This window comes from Alligator mississippiensis, chromosome 4 (assembly GCF_030867095.1).
Source record: "Alligator mississippiensis isolate rAllMis1 chromosome 4, rAllMis1, whole genome shotgun sequence".
NCBI lineage: Eukaryota > Metazoa > Chordata > Crocodylia > Alligatoridae > Alligator > Alligator mississippiensis.
In genome coordinates this window covers 53354057-53368745 of record NC_081827.1, presented here as the reverse complement: position 1 = coordinate 53368745, position 14689 = coordinate 53354057, and the positions used below count along the sequence as shown (strand labels likewise).

At 38.9% G+C, this 14689-nt stretch overlaps 1 protein-coding gene across 1 annotated transcript in view; it reads right to left on the bottom strand.

The window, feature by feature from the left end:
* DOCK4 (dedicator of cytokinesis 4) overlaps window positions 1-14689 on the bottom strand; it is a 405154-nt gene that overhangs the window by 125511 nt on the left and 264954 nt on the right. Inside the window, exons 14-17 of the mRNA XM_019492471.2 lie at window positions 13913-14037; window positions 9814-9976; window positions 6633-6739; window positions 5130-5286 (exon numbers count right to left, since the gene is read on the bottom strand). Coding sequence (XP_019348016.1) covers window positions 5130-5286; window positions 6633-6739; window positions 9814-9976; window positions 13913-14037 — 552 coding nt within the window. The remainder of the gene's footprint in view (window positions 1-5129; window positions 5287-6632; window positions 6740-9813; window positions 9977-13912; window positions 14038-14689) is intronic.

Genomic DNA, 14689 nt, shown 5'->3' with positions numbered 1-14689 from the left:
AGGTTCAGTTTTGTGATTTCCAGCACCTCCAAGGTGTGGACACTCTTGTAAACACCCCCGTGAATGCTCCACTATTGTTTTCTAATTCAGCATCACTAGGTGCTGAATCATGTTTTTGTGAAGGTGGATAGACTGATAAACCATGCACAGGTCAGTCCCTTGAAAAAACAGAAATTGTTACATGCTCTTTTATTGCGAAACCGCTGGGTTTTGTGGGGCTCGTTTCAATTGGTGAGGAACAGTACTGAACACAGACCAACTGGTTAAAATATCCTAACCTCCTACTTATTTGCAGGGTGGACACTATGGCTGCTTGCAGACACGACAATATATATATGCGCACTTTACTGGAAGAAGCACAACGTTACTTTGACTCAGCTCCGCAGCATCTGTATAGATTGGACACTTCATTGGGGCTTTTGGGTACTTTTATCTAAAGTTAATTCAATCAGCTATTAGATAAAAGTGCCAAAAAGCTTCACTAGAGCGGCCTCTCTATACAGACATCAAGCGAGCCAGGTCCAACTAATGTGCTGCCTCTTCTGGGCATGCACTGGGCTTAGGGTGGGAGTGCACAGAGTTTAAAGTACTATTTTGTTTTTGTTTTTTTAACATCTGCAAGAAGTCTATATGTTTAGGCATATATTAATCTCTCACAACTCTGGAGAAAGTGCAAATTCAAAATAAATATATAAAACTATTAAATAAGTTTTGTATTTAAATTATTATAGATGCCCAGGAAGTGGGAATGGGGAAGGATCAATACTTTAAAAATATACTGTATTGGGTACTTTTATCATTTTTGGATGATGGAATGTGTCTATTCAATCATGGAACAGATATCTTTTTGGCTAGTATCAAACTTACTGAGGCTGAAGAGTAAGGAGAGGAGAAAGTCAGACTACTCACTGGCACTTTCTTTTGAGGTATATAGTGCAGGTATTTGTTCTATAGGCTACTTTGCTCTCTGATAAACTACTAGTGTGAGTGAAAGACTCCTTAAGTAGTTGAGGGAGGAGCTCATAATGGCTGACATTGCAAGATGTTCTCTCTTTCCCTATCCCCCTTAACGCTCATGGCAAGGTGAATGGTGGGGGCTAAAGGCAGTCCTCTCAGAATAGGTGGGAATGGTCAAGGAAAGAAGGAAGACTGGCACTGTGATTTATTGCTGGGTAGTGTTTCCAGAACAGTGTTTCCAGTGCTTTGCCCTAAATGAACCACACTCCTTGTATTTTGTCTTTTTTTCCTGTGTGACTGTGATAACATCCTGACCTCCAACTGAGTTCTTGGTCACACCCTCCAATTCTAGTTATAGTCTTCTCTCTCATAAAAAATTGAAATACAGTTCAACCTCATTATAACAAACCCCGGTCATAACAACTCCTGCTTTTAACCAGCCCAACAGCAGATACAAATTTCTTTCATTTTTTGGTGCAGCAAATTGACTCACCATATTATAGCAAACATTTTCTTTTAATTAACTTTTCTCTTGGTCCCATGGGGGTTCATTATAATGAGGCTGTACTGTAGAAAAACATAGTAAAATTTGTATTTATCCATACAAAGCTGCTTCTATGAATGCTTACTGTATAAAAGTAAATACATTATACTTTAAATGTTTCCTTCTTTTTTAAATAAATATGCTGAATCCCAGGAGAGAGAGCCAAGGTAATGGTCAAAAGACCAAGTAATTGCATGCTTTGCTTTGTATTCATTTCCTAATCGTTTAATTGTTTATAAGAATGGAGAGCCAGAAACTTGCCAAGGTGAACCTTTCCAAACAATATCTTTGGAGAGAGAAAGTTTAAAAGGAAAGATAATTCTGGCTATTGAGCAATATACAGAAATATCCTCTGCCCCTGGAGTGTTGCTAGAATAACTCTGAACTCTTAGAGCTGAGAGAGGATCAGTGGTTCATGTTCTTTTTTAAAATGTATTCTTCTCCTTATCTAATTTGTAGTAAAACGCTAGTATTAGTAACAACCTTTCAATAGCTAAGTGATATTTTTGGTGCTTAGAAGACTACCCCATAGAGCAGGGGTCAGCATGGTTTCCTGACAGTGGGCTGGAATAACCAAGCTCAGGTCCAAGCGGGCCAACTGTAGGAACTGGATGCCACCACCTCTGCCACTTCTCTCTGCTGTCCAGCAGCAGTGTGGCATGGCCAAAGCAACAAGCTGAAGTGCAGGCAAAGCCCTCCACTGCTGAACACCAAAGCCCCCATATTCCAGGGGATGGATCAATGGCTCCATGGGTAGTAGGTTGCTGACTTGTGATGAAGCCAAACAAATCAGATTATCTAAGAATCCAAAAAAGAACAGAATACTATCCTTTATAGTGGTAAGAATGTCTTAGAGTGATAACTTTTATTGGACCAACTACCATATTTACTTAAATAAGAAGTTTCCCCCCAGTCAGCATGGGGAAAGAAGCTCCTCATCTTACCTTTGCATACAAGGAAACCTCATTGAATGAACTGTCATTCAATGCAGCATGTGCTCAGTAATGGAAACCAACTATGAACTTGGTTAAATGCAGCCAACACTGAGCACGACTCTAAAACACACGCTCATATTATGCAAACATACTGATGAGAACCCACCACAAGTTAGTGCAGCCCATCTGAATGAGATACATGGCAGTGCCCTTTGTGCTCAGTCCTCCATAGCGCCAATTCTTTTTAAAGTTACGGTTAGCCACTAACTGAATACATTTTAACTTCCTCTTTACACCCACTGCTAAACTGTTCCTTTCTTTCCCATTTAACTTTGGGCTGATATAATGCATAGTTTATACTATATATAAAGTGCTTAAAAGTGTGTTATGGAGTACCTGTACTGAAACTTGCAGGAGTTTCAAAGCAGGTAAAATGCATAAATTCTGGATGAATTAAGTCTATGACTTATCACAGTAATTTGCCTACATACAAATTACTATAGGCATGTTTATTTCAAAATCAGTGTTTTCAAATATGCCCCTCACTTCCATATGCTCAGGGAGAGCAGGACCTAACAATAAGGGGATGAAAGGGGCTGCAGGGGAAAGAAGTTGTGGGGGTAGAAGGCAAGAGGGCCACCTGACCCTGGTAGATTTAATATTCCTGGCTATAGCAGTGGGAAGGAACAAATTCAAGGCAAACCTCCAATAATTAGATTCTATACCTGAAAATTATAACAAATTTATAAATTTTCCAAATTTCCCAATCTAATAATTGGGGGGGGGGGGGGATCTTAATTCAGGATTACCTTATATTCAAGTAAATATGGTATATAGTTGGACTAAAGTTGCACAGCCTTTCAAAGGCAAGACATTCTTCATCAGCTCTCTTGCATTCAAAAGCTTGTCTACTTTATTCCAACTACACAATTGGTCCAATAAAAGATATCACCCTAAGAAATCCTTGCTTCTCAATTTCTAGACCCAATTTCTAAATAACTCTTCTACTGCTCTTCATAGATTAATGTGCTACCATGATCCAGGATCTGTAACTGGTGCACAATTAGTCCATTATGTCTTTTTAATAGCATCTGGAGAACAATCTTTTGAATTGTTAGCTGCAAATTGACAATATTGAGAATAGAGAATGAATGCACACAGAAAAGCAGACTACAAATGCTTTCCTTAATTGTTTGTATGCAGTCTTACTTGGGAAAAGACACTGAACATAACATAATGAAAATTAAAAAAGAATATTCTCATTAAAACCTGAGATGGTTATAATTAAAAATCTTTATAGCTGCCATTTTCAAATAATTAACACTGTCACCATCTAGGTGGCATTGTCCATATCAGGGGCAAGCAATTATTTGGGCTACAGGGCCACTTAATGAGTTCTGGCAAGCTGTCCAGGGCCGCAAGGGTAGTCCTGCCCCTTGACAGGTGCCCTGCCCCCTGGTTACCATCTTGGGACTGGAAGTCCCGCCCCCTTTCCCCTGACCTTTGACACGGGAAGTTCCTCCCCTTGCCCCTAAAAGTATTCCTTTTGGAAAGGGGTTTTGCCATCTTGGAACCGAAAATACCAAATTATATACTAAAAATCAAACATTGACAAAAATGTATTTTAATTTAATTAAAAAATATATTTTCGTCCTGATTTCTATGTTTTATTGTGTATATAGAGGTGATTGCATAATAGCTCAAAATGATGTCTTACTTATGTATATTGTGGGGGGAGTGTGTGGAAGGGGAGGGGTAAGGGTGGGTGGGTATGGGGTTTGTGGGGGGTTATGCATGGGGGGTGTGGGTGGGAGGGGGTGTGAGTGTAGCACTGTGCAGGGCTCTCCCCAGAGGCACACAGATGTATAGAGACCACTGTACACACTGTGATGATGTGAAGAATTCAACACGGGTTAATAATATCAGTTCAACCAATTAAACTACACTGCTATTTTCTCTTTTGTTGATAAACCAACTGACTATAAAACAGGAGATATCACAAGCATGATCAGTAACATGTATACATGGGAGTATTTATGAGGAAAAAAAAGATTTGGTTGTTTGTGAGTTTTTTCACTGCTGTAATAAATCCTGTGATTAGAGTGGCATAAGGATTCTAGCCAAATATCTCAGTACAGTATTAAAAAACCCTCAAACACAAATCTGTTTACATGTAATGGTCGCAACACTATCAAGTATACCAGGTTGTTTTAACCTATCATAAATTGCTAAATGATTACTATAGAGAAAAAAAAGCAAAAAAGTAATGCTACATGAGAAAGCTACGTAGCTGCAAGATACAAGACATCTACATAATTAAAGTAGAGCTACTTTATCCAGAAGCCTACAAGAAGCACTTCATAAAAAGCTGTAAAAAAAAACAGATTAAGAGGCTTTTCAAAGCAGCTGGGTTTTGATGGCTGATTCCAAGGGTACTGCATTTGATTCCAATATTGTGTTAATCTTAAAAGCATCCTTGAACTACATAAAAATCAATGGTTCATCATGTACCATCAGTTTCCATCTGGTCAACAAAACTAAAGAACAAACAGTGTTTTTAAAACTGAAAACAGTATCAGTTATTTTTTATGTCAAAATGCAAGTGTACAAATACCTGTCTGGCATTGAAAAGACCACCCATCACGTTCACTTGAATTCACTGTACTAAAAAACCCACACATGTATTATCCTACCATTTTGTGTGAGCTTAGTGGAGCAGAGAAAAGATGTAATCCAGAAAGACTCTTTAGTAGTTTTTACTGCTTGGCTGTTGTTCCCTAGGAGAATTCCCTTTGAAAAGGGGAGTTTGAGGTAGCGACTAGAATCCTGAAGGCTTGTGTTTTCTTCACACTGTGAAAATAACAGATTTAAAATCATGACACGGCATACAAAGGGCCATATCCTCAACTTGTGTAAACTGTCCTAGCTCCACTGACTTCAACGGATCATTTTCATCAAATGAGGATCTTATCTAGAATGTATTGCAACAAGCCGATTCTGCTAGAGACAGTGCATTCCTTGGAAAAAAAGTGAGGCATAAAATGGTGCATTGTATTTACTTCTGACAGCATCATTTTACATTAAGAAATGCTAATACCTTTAACCAAGCACTTCTGAAGACACACAATTTAAAAAGCATGTGCAAAATATGCTTGTGCAAAATACTGAATAAATTATGAAGTAAGATGCTTAAACATAGAAAGAACATAAATGTCCAAAGGTACCATCTGTATTAAGAATGCACAAAAAACACAAAAAATACCTACCTAAGGTTTTATATAACCCTATTTCAAAAATGTATTTAGAACATCTAGTATATTATTGGTAAAAGAAACTATCAAAAAGAATATTTACAAGGTTTATTAATTCTTTATGTCAGAGTATTTACCCATGGCTTTATAAGCCAATGTGGTTATAGAGAGTGGTTCCTAAGCAAACTCAGCTATTGAAAAGAAGACTTAGCCTGCTGTATAATTAAAAATAGCTATGGTTTTCAAATGGGCAGATTTGAAATAATTTTAAGCTTGTAGACATGCATCAACAGAACTGAAACATTTTCTTTTATCCTGTCTTCAGGGACAGTTCTCATTAGGTTTGGAAAACTTCTTTGGGTCTCTAGTAGTACTTGTACATTTGATGTAAAACATTATCTATTCTGCTGAATTTTGAATGGACCTATAGATATTTAACTCATGAATGATATATCAACTTCCATCGCAACAGAAATATATTCCATTAATGAAGACTTGAATCAGAAATTTTAAAACCGGTATTATGGCAGATTGGTTTGCAGAGGAGGTAGCCAGAAGAGAGATCACACGGTAAAATATTTTCAATAGTTCTTAAGAACATGGAAGAATTTTATTTTTATGCTTGCATTTATATGCCATAACAGTTTTTAGCATTATAGAATTCTTTATGCATCTAGAATTCTGCGTACAATTTAAATACACATTATAAGATACTATTACTTTCCAGTAAAACACACTACGCTGAAATATATAACTAGATACAACCACAGTTACAAACTGGGAACATATACTCGGTGGAGTACCAAAGGAGGATATTTTAAACACTGACAAAGCTATCATTCATTTGGCAATCATTGCAGCCTTCCTCAGTCTAATGTTTCTGGGCATTTTTTGGAGTACATTTCAAACTAATCATCACAGTTAATGATTTCTGATTAAAATTACCTTGTGCACAATGAGTTCATGAGTGCCATCTGGCAATGTCCTCCCATTTTCCTGCATCAGAGCCACGAAAGAAAAGCCAAACAACTTCTTTTCACCTTTTTCTTTTGCTGAAACACACATGTAAATAAAAACATCACCACATTCAGGATTTGGGTTTATAATGTAGGTTTTAGATAAAGCAATCAAAACTAATCCAACATGTATATGCATAATTTGGCTTTTTCCATACTAAGACACATTACATCTCTTTATTACATAAAATCTCTTCCTAGGTTATGAAATGTCATGTTATTTTTTCTGTGAACTGATGCCAAGCTCCAAAAGAGGTAATAGTGGGATTCTTTCATTTTTGGAGGATAGGGAATAAACTTGCAAGTCCTTTGATATAATGCATTTATTACACATGGGTCCAAAGCTAAACCTTGGACCTGACATTGCAAATTTCTGGGAAAGTTTATACCCGTATTGAAGATTAGTAGCTCATAGGTGAAAACTGCATGCAGGCATTATATTTTACTTCCACTAATTTACATCTATACTTTGTCATTGCTGTGACTTAGAAATTGTAATAAATTAACAATGTTATTGTTCTAGGCTATGCCAATCCAGGTGCCAAAGGCATGAATAGCATTTTGCAGGAAAGTTTAAAGCAAAACAAATCCCTTCTTCAAGCAGTTTACAATTTAAGACTCCAATTCTCCAATATAAATCCCTATGATTATTATTAACAACAAACACAAATACATTTATCTTTCAGACTCTACCTTTGTCTGGCCTCTACCAATCAAAAACAACAACAAAACCCCACAAGATGCCAGATTCTGTTTCAAAGACAAAACATTGACTGGTAGGCTAGATTTCTTATGTCAAAAACATGTGTTACAATGCCCATCTACTGTCTACATTGAATAGATTTGGTGATCTCTGTATGCAATACAGAGAAAATATTAAAACCCAGTTTGAACAGAAAATTACAGAACAGGACATCATAAAACTGGACTATATTAAGTATGATTTACACAGAGTACAGATTCTTATCTCATCACTGGAATTAATTTTTGTGACCCCTTTGTTCCTACGGGTTCTCTATTTATATGTCTCTCACAGCACTCCTCTCACCTCCTTCCTCCTGCACCCTCCTATTTTTCCACCTATGGTATTCTAATTACTCACTCCACTTTTCACTTCATCAGACATCGTGAAACGACAACATATCAGGGTACTTTGGTTCACAAAAGCTCTCTCTCTCTCTCTCAAAGGAAATTGGGAAGAACAACACAGCAGTTGCAAAAGATGAAACTGCACTTTAGAACAACAAGAAAATGCTTGTTCAAATAGTTGCTTCAGAAAAAGAAAAGATTTTTATGCTACAAATATATTACTTTCACAGAGTTTGATGTTTTGCAAGGTTTAAATGCCTCTTGAGCATTTAGATACACCTTGGGCCACCAACACTTATTTTGCTCTTGACCTAATGGGAAAACTCTAAACTATCTTGATGTCATTCCTTGATGCAAATATATCTATCTTTGATTTCCTAGCTGCTCTGTAATCCCACAAATGCTTGTCGAAGCAGGCTCTGCTTTCCCTGAAGTACTCTGTCAGCTTAGCCAGTTAGTTTTCATGTGCAAGGCTTCCTTTAAGCAATTTGCTTTTATTGACAGCATGAGAACTGCTGCTTGTACATACAGCTTAGTCTGCCTCCTTGTGAAACGTCAGGATTATTTTGCCACTGCACATGCTTTTGATTATATTTGCTACTGTTGAAATTTATACAGTGCATGCTATCTCTGATGATAGTAGATATTATTAGAATGTGCTTGTACTCAAGGTTTTAGATATATTGGAGACATGCAACCAAAGGATAAGATTTGGGCTCACCCAAAGTGAAAGTGTGGTCTAGAGAGATGGTATCAGAGTAAGATGTAGGTATGACACAGGTTAAAGCTTTTTACAATGAGCATATTTTGGCTGCAGTTTTCAAACATTTCTTCTACAGAGAGAGCCTGGCCTATGCCATCCCCCTGCCTTTTTTTTGTTAAATAACTATCTTTATTTTCCCTTGTTTGGGGCATTCACCTTGGCCCAGGTTCTTCACGTCATCTGTTCTGATGTCTGAAAAACTGATTTTTGCAGGGGGAAAAAATGGAATGATCACCCTTGTCATAGAAGTAGGGTCGGAAGGGACCTTGTAGATCTTCAAGTCCAACTCCCTGCCTGGGCAGGAGGAAAAACTGGGCTCAAATGACCCCAGCCAGGTAGGCATCAAGCCGCTTCTTAAAGACCCCCAGGGTAGGAGCCAGCACCACTTCCCTTGGAAGTTGGTTCCAGAGCCTAGCCGCCCTAACTGTGAAGTAGTTCTTACGGATGTCCAATCTAAACCTACTCTCCAACAACTTGTGGCCGTTATTCCTTGTTATCCCGGGGGGTGCTAGGAGAAAAAAGGTGTCCCGCAAACCCTTCTGGTCCCCCCTAGTGAGTTTATAGATGGTCACAAGGTCCCCCCTCAGCCTTCCTCTTGTGAAGGCTGAACAGGTTCAGGTCCCGTAGCCTCTCATTGTAGGGCCTGCCCTGCTGTCCTCAGATCATGCGGGTGGCCCTCCTCTGGACCCTCTCAATGCTGTCCACATCCCTCTTGAAGTGGGGTGCCCAGAACTGGACACAGTACTCCAGCTGTGGCCTGACCAGTGTCACGTAGAGGGGGAGGATCACCTCCTTGGCCCTACTTGAGATGCATCTGTGGATGCACTATAAGGTCCAGTTAGCCCTGCTGACCGTGACCTTGCATTGTTGGCCCATGTTCATCTTGTAACTCCCCATCACCAGAACAGAGTTCTTATCTCTCTCAAAGTGTTGCAGTTATTTTATTTTGACCAAGAATATAGGATGCTAGGACGATTTGATTATTATTAAGGAGAAAATTCATAAAAAACAAACTCTCTCTCTCTCTCTCTGTATATGTCTACACACACTTACAGAATACTAGGAGATTGAGCAATATATAAAGTAACAAATTTCCCCTCATTTTGGATTTTACTAGCTAGTTTCACTGAAAAGCTCTATTATGAAACTTTATAAAGAGAACTTTAATCAGTTCTCTCTATTCCTCAGATATTATAAAGTTCCATGTGCTTAATGGAACTAACACAGAATACAACAATAAATCATGTACAATGCTTACTGGAACAATGTCGGAATTCAAAGCGGATGTGTGCTCCTCTGAATTTATCCACAGGAATAGGAAGTTTCAGTAGCTCAGCCCATCTGGGACTGTTGTTATGATAAAGGACAAAGGAGTGGTACTCACTAGCTGGCAGCTCCCCAGAACCAAAGGAGATAAAATCCTAATGAAGAAAACAAATGGATTAATGGTTTAAAGACATTAATTTACAATGAGAGTGTCTTAAGGATCAATTTGGAATCAATTTTATTAAATATTTACATTAACATTTTCATTAGAGACTTTGGTACAAAACGTTATAGTGTACGTTAATGAAATTTGCTGAAGAAACAGAAGTTAGGAGGCATCAACAATACAGAAGAGAATTAGAACATCAAAGAAGAAGAACTATGCAATATTCTGGGCTTAAGTAATAAACTGACAATGGGTACATCTATGTGAAATTAAGGTGAAGCAATAAACTCCGGAGCTGTTTGAGCCAAAGTAAACTGCTCCTGAGCACAGTGTCTACATGTGCACCCAGGACAGCAGCAATTTGAGCCAGGGCAGAGCAGGCCCAGACTGGCAAAGGGCACCTGGGGGGGTGGAGGTGGGGGGTGGTCAGCCCCAGGCTCCAGGTGGCAGTGTTGGGGCTGGCTGGGGCACAAGAAAGCTGAACCTGCGAAGCTGTGTGGTTAGGCAGTAACCAGGAGTTTCAGTGCAACTAATTACTCCACCGTAAGATAGTACTGTACCCGACAGTACTATTTTACAACAGATTTAATTAGTTTACTGCGCCCTAATACCAGCACGTGTAGACAGTGATGCTTTACTGTGGAGCTAATTAGTTTAATCCATAGTAAAGCACATGTGTAGATGCATTTATGGCTCATTGAGTGCAAAGTGGCTTCATAAAGGCAAATGTGATCCTAGAAGGTATTAGATGAGGTATCTGCGGTAGAGACAGGTATGCATTAAGCCTGGGGTTTTCAAACTTTTTAAGGAGAGTACCCCTTCTGGTGGGTACTCCTCCTGGTGGGTACCCCCTTCTGGACGTGGAATGGGGAGTAGGGGTTCCTCAGCGCCCAGGTGCTGAGCAAGATGGGGCGGTCCCCCGGTGGCCCAAAGCAAAGCGGCAGTGGTGGTGCTTCCCAAGTACCCCTGCTTCGCTTTGCCAGTGCCGCGTACCCCCTGGGGCCTTCCCAAGTACCTCCAGGGGTATGTATACTCCCAGTTGACAACTCCTACATTAAGTCACTATATATGGGCCTTGGTGTGATCTCATCTAAAAGCCTGTGTACAATGGTGCTTTCTTTAAAATCAAAATAAATGAAGTCAAACAGGAATGGGATCAGAGACAAGATTAGTAGAAAGATTAGGAGAATGGACAGTTTACTTCATAACAAAAGAACAAAGCCGTGGGCAGAGGTAGCATCTGAAGTGCTCCAGATGCCTTGGAAGCATTCTAAACTGCATGCATACACATTCCCACTTGAAAAAGTATTTACAGAATGAATGAAGTACTTAAACTGATCCTCTAAAAGCAAGGACCATTTTGCACCATTTTCTGTGCAAAAATGAAGTTTATTTCCTACCTACAGGAACTTTTTCCATCTTTAATTTTCCCTGAACCTGATGAAGGGCATGTGAGCCCAAAAGCTTACAGAAAAAGATTTTTTTTTTTTTTTTGCGATTTCATAGTTGGTCTAATAAAAGGTTTCCTCTCCAAACCAAGCGTTCTAGAGTGTTGCATATTTTTTTGCCTCAGACCCCCACACTGCCCCTTTCCCAGCCCCAATAGGAAAGAGTGGGAAAGCAGGGTGGAGAGCCAGTGGGTCCTGACTCAGCTGTCATTGGCCATCTCTGGAGACCAGAAGCCATATGAGAAATCTTCTTCTCTAGCCCCACGGAGCCTTCTCTCGCTCCCTGGCCAGAGCCCTGACCTCATTTTACTACTTTTTTTTTTTTTAAATAACTAAGCCAGACCATTTATTTCAGCCTTTTCTTTACTTTGACATTTCAGATTATCTATCATTAATTAAAACAGGATGTAGTGGTGTTTCTGGCATTTGTATGTGGGTGTGATTTTTACCTCCTTTTGGGCAGCTTGCAGGTACCTTGACATCACAGTGACAGGTTCTGCCATTGTCTAAACTTCAGACAATGTTATTATAGCATAGAGGGGGTCAACCTTTTCGGTAAGCACATCACAAATTATCCCTGCACCCTCCCTGAGTGCATTTCCAATCCCCTTTCCCATTCCCAATCTACTGCTCTGCCTTCTGTTTCTTCCCTGTGCTGCCTGCTTTCTGCTCTGACTTATCTGCCACTGAGATGCTGTTCCCTCCTTGGTCTGTGTGCATCCCACACACAGAGGCTGTCCAAGCTGCTTTTAGGATCCATGCCACAGGTTGGCCACTCTTGCTATAGGAAACTGTTTAACCTTTTGATTTGGTACCAATATGGCCACTGGCAAGAGTCTACTGTGGTTTGGTATATTAACAGGGTCACATCTGACCATAAATTTCACTGCAGAGGGAGTAAGTGCATGGACATGAACTAACAATGTAAATGAGAGCCAAACTGATCATACAGAAACTGAGAATCCTCTATGCTTCCCATTCACGTCCCAAGTAACAGGTCAGTTGGGGGATTTTAGTTGGTTTAGATCAAAAATAAATTAACTCAACACATGAAAACCTGATAAGACAAGATTTAAATAGGAAGGGACAAGTCAAGATTAACAACAGTTTAGATGCTTGACTGATAATGAAAGTACATGATAAAAGCTGCAGCTTGAAGCACAGCCATGTTCTGTCTCACATCTTAAACCCCATCATATTGGGAGTAATAAGGGAAATATCAGACAGCAAGTGGCATTTGGTTCCTTAGCTGTTTACCAGTAAAAAGATGTTTCTGAATTGCATGTTCAAAAATTGGGAAAGCAAAAAATTCTTGTGCATATGACTGGTTTTGATATGCAGTGTTTAGCTGATTAAAATAAAATAATTCAGATAGCAAGCATCTTATTCATAGAAAAGAGAAATTTGATTGATTAACACTTCACAGTCCAAATACAAGTTAAATTACTTGCTCAAAAGGCCAATGACCATATGACATGGCCAGTAAATAGGACAGCAGGCACAGGGTTAATAAACCAAATTTGTCAGAAAATTACATTTGAGCAAATGCAGAGTTAATGGTTAAATATTTTCTCACCAGAGCTCAAAACACAAACTGTAGTATTGTTTACAAAGACAATTTGCTAAATTCTGTTTTAATTTAGAGACAGTGCAAATGACAATATAATAAGACAAATATTCTAATGAACGGGCAGTGGAGGGAGCAGTTTACCAGCAGGAGGCACCATCCTGGGATCATGCATTAGATCCCATGATACCTTATTGTGGTTGCAGGGGGAAGTCAAAGATCATGATCCTGGGCTCCCCATGCACCCGCTCCTGTGGGTGTGAGGCCTACAGCTGACAGGGCTTGATAGGGCTCACACATTCCCTGCACAAACCTTGCTGCAAGCCCCGCATCTGATGTGGACTGCAGGGCTTGCAGTGGAGGCATCACTGGAACACCGCCCTCACTTCACGCCTTGGCAGCTGCAGGACTCACAGTGGTGGCAGCATTCTCCCTGCTGCCCCTGCTGAGAGCCCTGCAGCCCATGATATTTTGGAATTCCTTAATCAATAATTAAATTGAATGAGTAAAGGAACTAGAATGTGTGCCTAACTAAACCAATGTATACAGGGGAAATGCTTATATTAGTGAGAAACAAAAAGTATCATGAAGTAGAAGAAGTTCTGCAAAAATGTACCTTCTTTCAAAACCTTCCGCCATTTTAATCAATATGCTAACTTTGGTTTCTCTGCTTGTTTAGGTTATATAGTCAGTTGTAAAAAAAATAAAGAAAATTTGTACTTTACAAAGACTTAAAGCCAAGTGCACATGATCTGAATGTTTACAAGTAATTCAAGACAATATGGTTCAAACAAAGTAATTCCTTATTCCTCAAACAGTTCCACTGAATTGAATGGAAGTACATGTCTTCAAGAAAATGTGAATAAAGGTATCAGCATCTGTCTAAGGGAAAATAAAATGAATGAAATACCTTTAAAATTTGACCACAACTGTCCACAACGTGCATTGTTACTTCCACATTTCTGGCCACACTTTTCCCTCCCTTTTCAAACTCTCCTCTTTCTACAGTGATGTATAAATCATTCCTCATTTCACCTATAAAAGAAAGCATAAACCACAAGATGTATAAGGGTCAAAGGAAAACATATCCATGTAGCTTAATTTTGAGTGGGGAAGGGGAAGAGAGTGGAGGGGAAGGGCAGGGAGTGAGGGAAGTTGGGAAAGGAAAATGATACTTTATGATACTAAATTTATTTCAAATACATGTTTCATAGTGAAATATCAATCTTGTTTTGGCTCTCTCAAGGAAGGAAGTTATTAGAACTATTTGAGAGCAACTGGACTGAATTCCTAGTCAAACTGTGCTAACAATGAAGGGCCAAGACAAAATTTTCTTTAAGTCAGTTACTCTCTCTCCTAGGTTTGACACTAATTGAGTATATCCTCATTTCTTTTTCATTTTAAATCAAATGAAATCCAACTGGTAGTAGATAGTTATATATATATATAAATATCATCTCCCAAGTATTATATTAGATGTTCATTAAGCTGTGACAGTCAATAGTGCACAATATTTATGTGGGTCCTCAAATATATATATATAATTGACCTACATAAATATTGTGCATGATTGACTAGACACACACACACTTTAAGAAGTTTCCAAGGACAGTTAGGGTGTTTTTATTATACAGTATTAAAAAGTACAAATAAATATTTGAAAATAATGATAGTACATCAACATCAT